Source organism: Musa acuminata, chromosome BXJ2-1 (genome assembly GCF_036884655.1).
Source record: "Musa acuminata AAA Group cultivar baxijiao chromosome BXJ2-1, Cavendish_Baxijiao_AAA, whole genome shotgun sequence".
Lineage (NCBI taxonomy): Eukaryota > Viridiplantae > Streptophyta > Magnoliopsida > Zingiberales > Musaceae > Musa > Musa acuminata.
This window is the reverse complement of record NC_088338.1, coordinates 36,640,403-36,644,485: the sequence shown is the minus strand read 5'-3', so window position 1 is coordinate 36,644,485 and position 4,083 is coordinate 36,640,403. Positions and strand designations below refer to the sequence as shown.

The following is a 4,083-nucleotide window of genomic DNA, read 5'->3' as shown; positions in this document are numbered from 1 at the left end:
ATTTTGATAGTTTTTAGTAGGATTCTAGCTTTAATCACATATCATTTGAAAAAAAAAAAAAACTAAGATTTCAAGGCACATTGAGTTTGGAATTCGTAGTTTAACTAAATCTTTACGAAAAATAAAACTAAATCTCTAGGAGTTTGTATTTAGGCGCATGAGACCCACATAGGATTGCATATAATAGTATGATAAGAAGAATTCCTTCTTGTATGCACATGTATGTATACATGAAAGGTAACAAACCTGCACATTGTCTTACAAATTGGGAACGTGTGCATAATTCTTGTTTTGTTTAGTATAGGGAATGACCATCTAATTTGGACACCCTATTCTCCTTGGATGAGTAATACAATTTTACATTTTTGGGAGAAAAAAATTAAATCTCCGATACGTAGGAAAGAGACCAAGATACACACCATTAGAGTAATTGGTCTGGTGTTAGGATCATGTATATATAGTTCTGTGTGGCATAGATCGGCTAGCGGTTCAAACAAATTAATGACATCCTCCTCTAGAAATGATACGTGCTTTAAATTGTAAGAACCAAAAACTGGTCCGTCTCACGATCAAGCAAATCTCATGGCTGGTAGCAAAACTCAAGCATCAATGCAATATGAGAAGCACATACACATCTATTGTAGAGACCGAGTGAAGGATCAAAATGTTTTTGCTACTAACAACATTTGCATGAAAAGTAGGACAACAACAGTTCAATCTGACATAAAAGGCCTAACAATGCACAAGCAAACATTTCACTGCTTGGTTGAAGATTTCCCCCCAGTGCAGAACCCACACAAAACTACCGGTAAAGACGAACAACCAACAGCAACGTGGAAAGCTAAGCAGCCATTCCCTCCCCTGCTATGGGAATTCTTCGTAGCTCTTTTAGGTGGCCTGCAATTTCCTTCACCAGTCGGACTCCATCGCTTCCATATCGCAACGCACTGATAGCGTGTCCCAGGAACACTCTGTCGTCGTCGAGCTCCCTCAACCTCTCGTTCATCTCCGACACCTCGTCCTGCAGATGACTTATGTCGCTATTACCATTCTCCGATGGCATCTTCCTGTCGCTGGATGGAGACGATCCGTTCTCGGATGAGTTTCCGTCGTGGCCACCGTACTCGCCATTTCCTATGGCTCTGTCGGGTTCAGCTGCGGTCTCGTCCCAACTAGCTTTGCCGGTTGATAGAAGATGGAACTTCTTCTGCAACCTCTTCAAGCATGTGGCGATGTGAGCCTTCTCCTCTTCAAAACCCAGCAATAGGTCCTTCACGCCGTACTCGGTATATTCTTGGGGAAGTGAATCGGTCTTCTCCGACTTGCTGCGGGCTAGCGATCTGATGGGACGAGGGGTGCTGGTGGCCGAAGCAAGTTCTCTCGATTCCGCCCATGAGACCTTCTCCTCCAGCGCCTCCCCGAGCCGCTTTCGGTAGCTTTCGATCTCTGCCTCCAGATCCAGTAATTCCTTCTCTCGCTCCGTAAGCAGGTCGTTAAGCTTCTGGATCGCTTCTTGGTCGTATTCAGATTGCTCCTCCATCATGCGCAGGTACTGCAGAGCTTCCATCTGCATCGCCGCCTTCTCCTCCTGCAGCCTGTTGATCATGGCCATCGCTTCGTTTGCTGCGACCGCTGAAGCGTTTCGTTCCTCCTCCAGTTCTTTGTACAGCGCGCTCAAGGATTTCCTGTCCAACTCGATCTGCTGCTTGAGCCGATCCACCGAAGTCTCTCCTTCGATGTCACCGAGAAGATTCACGTCAAAGCTCTCCAAGCTGGAGTTGTTTCGCTCCACGTAGAGCCTCTTGGCTATGTTCTGCAACCCGATCGAGCCGGAAACATCTGCTGACTTGAGGTCTTCCCCCTGTAGCTGGACTCTGGGACTCGTAGTTATATCGCTCCATGGCAGATCGAGCACCCGATAAGATTTCTGCGACAGCCTCAGTTTCAGATCTTCTTGTGCCTTCCCTGCGACTATTTCGGAGAACCTCGGGGATAGCATGATTCCCTTCTTGGCGAATGCGTTCTTCAGGCTGTCGTTGCGATCGATGGGACCCACTTGGGTTGTTATTCCTGTGGAGGAAGACAACTTTCCGGGAACACAGTCGACAACACCTCTTTCGGTATAGATCACTGGAGACGAGAAGGAAATAGTGGCATCATTAGATGACACGACGAGATGCATATTTTTTTAGAGTTGTCATGGTGAAAACGAGATCTTTTTCTTACAGGTTTCGGTCGTCGCTACTTCTCGAGGAAGTTGTTCAGGTGATGACGATTCGACGGGGTTGGCCTTCACATCGGCACTGCTCCAATTGGCTTCCTCCAAACCTTGCCCGACTCTGGACATCGACGATGACTTGTCCCGCGAATCACCTTCGTTCAAAGGCTTGTTCTGAGGAACGACAGGGTTAGGATGGATCAGTCTCTCGGGCACCATGTCCTCCAACACGGTGGTCGCTGACCCCTGGTTGATGTTGGCCATGCCAGGTCGTAGTCTTCGCCGCATCACAGACTCCTCCTTGATGTCTTTGGCTACGCGAACCAGACCATGTCCATCATCATCATTGTCATCCTCATCATCTGAGAACCGCTCATCGGACTCGGAATCGGAGGTAATTTTTAGCTCGCTGTAGCCAACATGAGACAGGAGATCGCCGTCGACGGCTGTCGGGTCCAAAGATTTGTCTTGTCTCTTCCTCAACTGCACTCGACGACCCGGAAGGCCACCGCCGATCTTCTTCTTCTTCTTCTTCGCCTGAAGCTTTCTACGAAGGCTAAATGGCTCAGAGCAACAGGAACAGAGTCCCGCGCCCAAAGATCCTGGCTCGAGATCCTCCTTCAGCGGAGGAGCATCGTCCAGATCCTCCCCACGGATCTTACTGTTTGACTCGTAGCCATCTTCAAGATTCACCCCAAAAATGGTCTTGGGCATTCGGACCGTGTCGGCGGACGACAGGAGGCAGGCCTCACACATCTCCCGGAAATCGGCGAGCTTCCGGTGGCCATGACAGTAGACCAACGAGGATATGTCCACCTTGTGTTCATGGCAGAACAAGTTCCTGTAGAACTCTCTTCTCTCGTTCCCGAGAATGGGATCCAGCCTCGAGCACAGCAAGCATGGGGCCGGCAACATGCAGAATCGAGCGATTCTGGTGGCGACGTACGCTAGCACGGCGTTCACCAGCAAGATGATGATCAACGACCATTCGGAGACGGCAGACCACAACACGAAGAGGAAGCGGCACGATTTCGCCTGCCCTCCGGTGTTGGTTCCGGCGGCCATGGCCAGGAAGTTGCATACACAAACAAGATCTGACCGGAGACTTTCGCAGAAGTTGTCCTTCAAGGCAAAAACAGAACACATTCATCGGAAAGAAACCAAGATATATCTCATCATGAAAAAGGTAGAGACCATTAGAGGCTTCTTAGGAAGGAAGAAAAGAAGCAACGAACCTGAAACAGCAAAACACTGGAAGTAATGGCGATCAAACGTTGATGTCAAGGCTGGCTATGATGAAGGGCAAGAGGAAAGAGAACAGAGAGAACAGCCTTCCTTGATGCAAAGACCGTCTCCCTTAGCGTCCGCCTCTTTCCCTTCCCCGCTCTGTCTCTGATCTCCTTTTGAAACGCTTGCTTCTTTGTTAGATATATGGATGGAGGCAAAGTAGGCAACCATGCGCGTCCGGGATCTACACCTGGGCCTGCAATCCGGTATCTCCGGTCCCCGAAGCTCTAAAAATTGCCCATAAACGCCAAGGTTTTAGCTCAGACGTCGGACGGAGTCGTGGGAGAGGCCAAATTAAGGGACAACTAAGACAACAGGACGAGAGCGAATTAAGGCAACGTGCTTGATCGTGTGGAGCGAGAGCGACCGAGAGAGAGAGAGAGAGAGAGAGAGAGAGGCATGCCGGTATGCCTTATGTGTCAGACACAGAAGACTCTTCTGAACGGAAGAGTCAGATCTCCAACGCAAATTCTGCACAGAGGTATCCTAAAGAAGATTTCAAAGTTATGATTATGAAGCTACCATATGTTACATGTTATAGAAAATGTATTATCAAAGTGAGGGGTCATCTTCACATA

General features: G+C 48.6%; 1 protein-coding gene across 1 annotated transcript; it reads right to left on the bottom strand.

Moving 5' to 3' along the window:
- Positions 1–652: 652 nt before the first annotated feature.
- Positions 653–3,880, bottom strand: LOC135599146 (myosin-binding protein 1-like). Its single transcript, XM_065093915.1, has 3 exons — positions 3,454–3,880; positions 2,227–3,340; positions 653–2,130 (listed from the first exon to the last, which is right to left on the bottom strand). The coding sequence occupies exons 2-3, from the start codon at positions 3,281–3,283 to the stop codon at positions 842–844; spliced, it is 2,346 nt and encodes a 781-aa protein (XP_064949987.1). The 5' UTR covers positions 3,284–3,340; positions 3,454–3,880; the 3' UTR covers positions 653–841.
- Between the last annotated feature and the right edge of the window lie 203 nt (positions 3,881–4,083).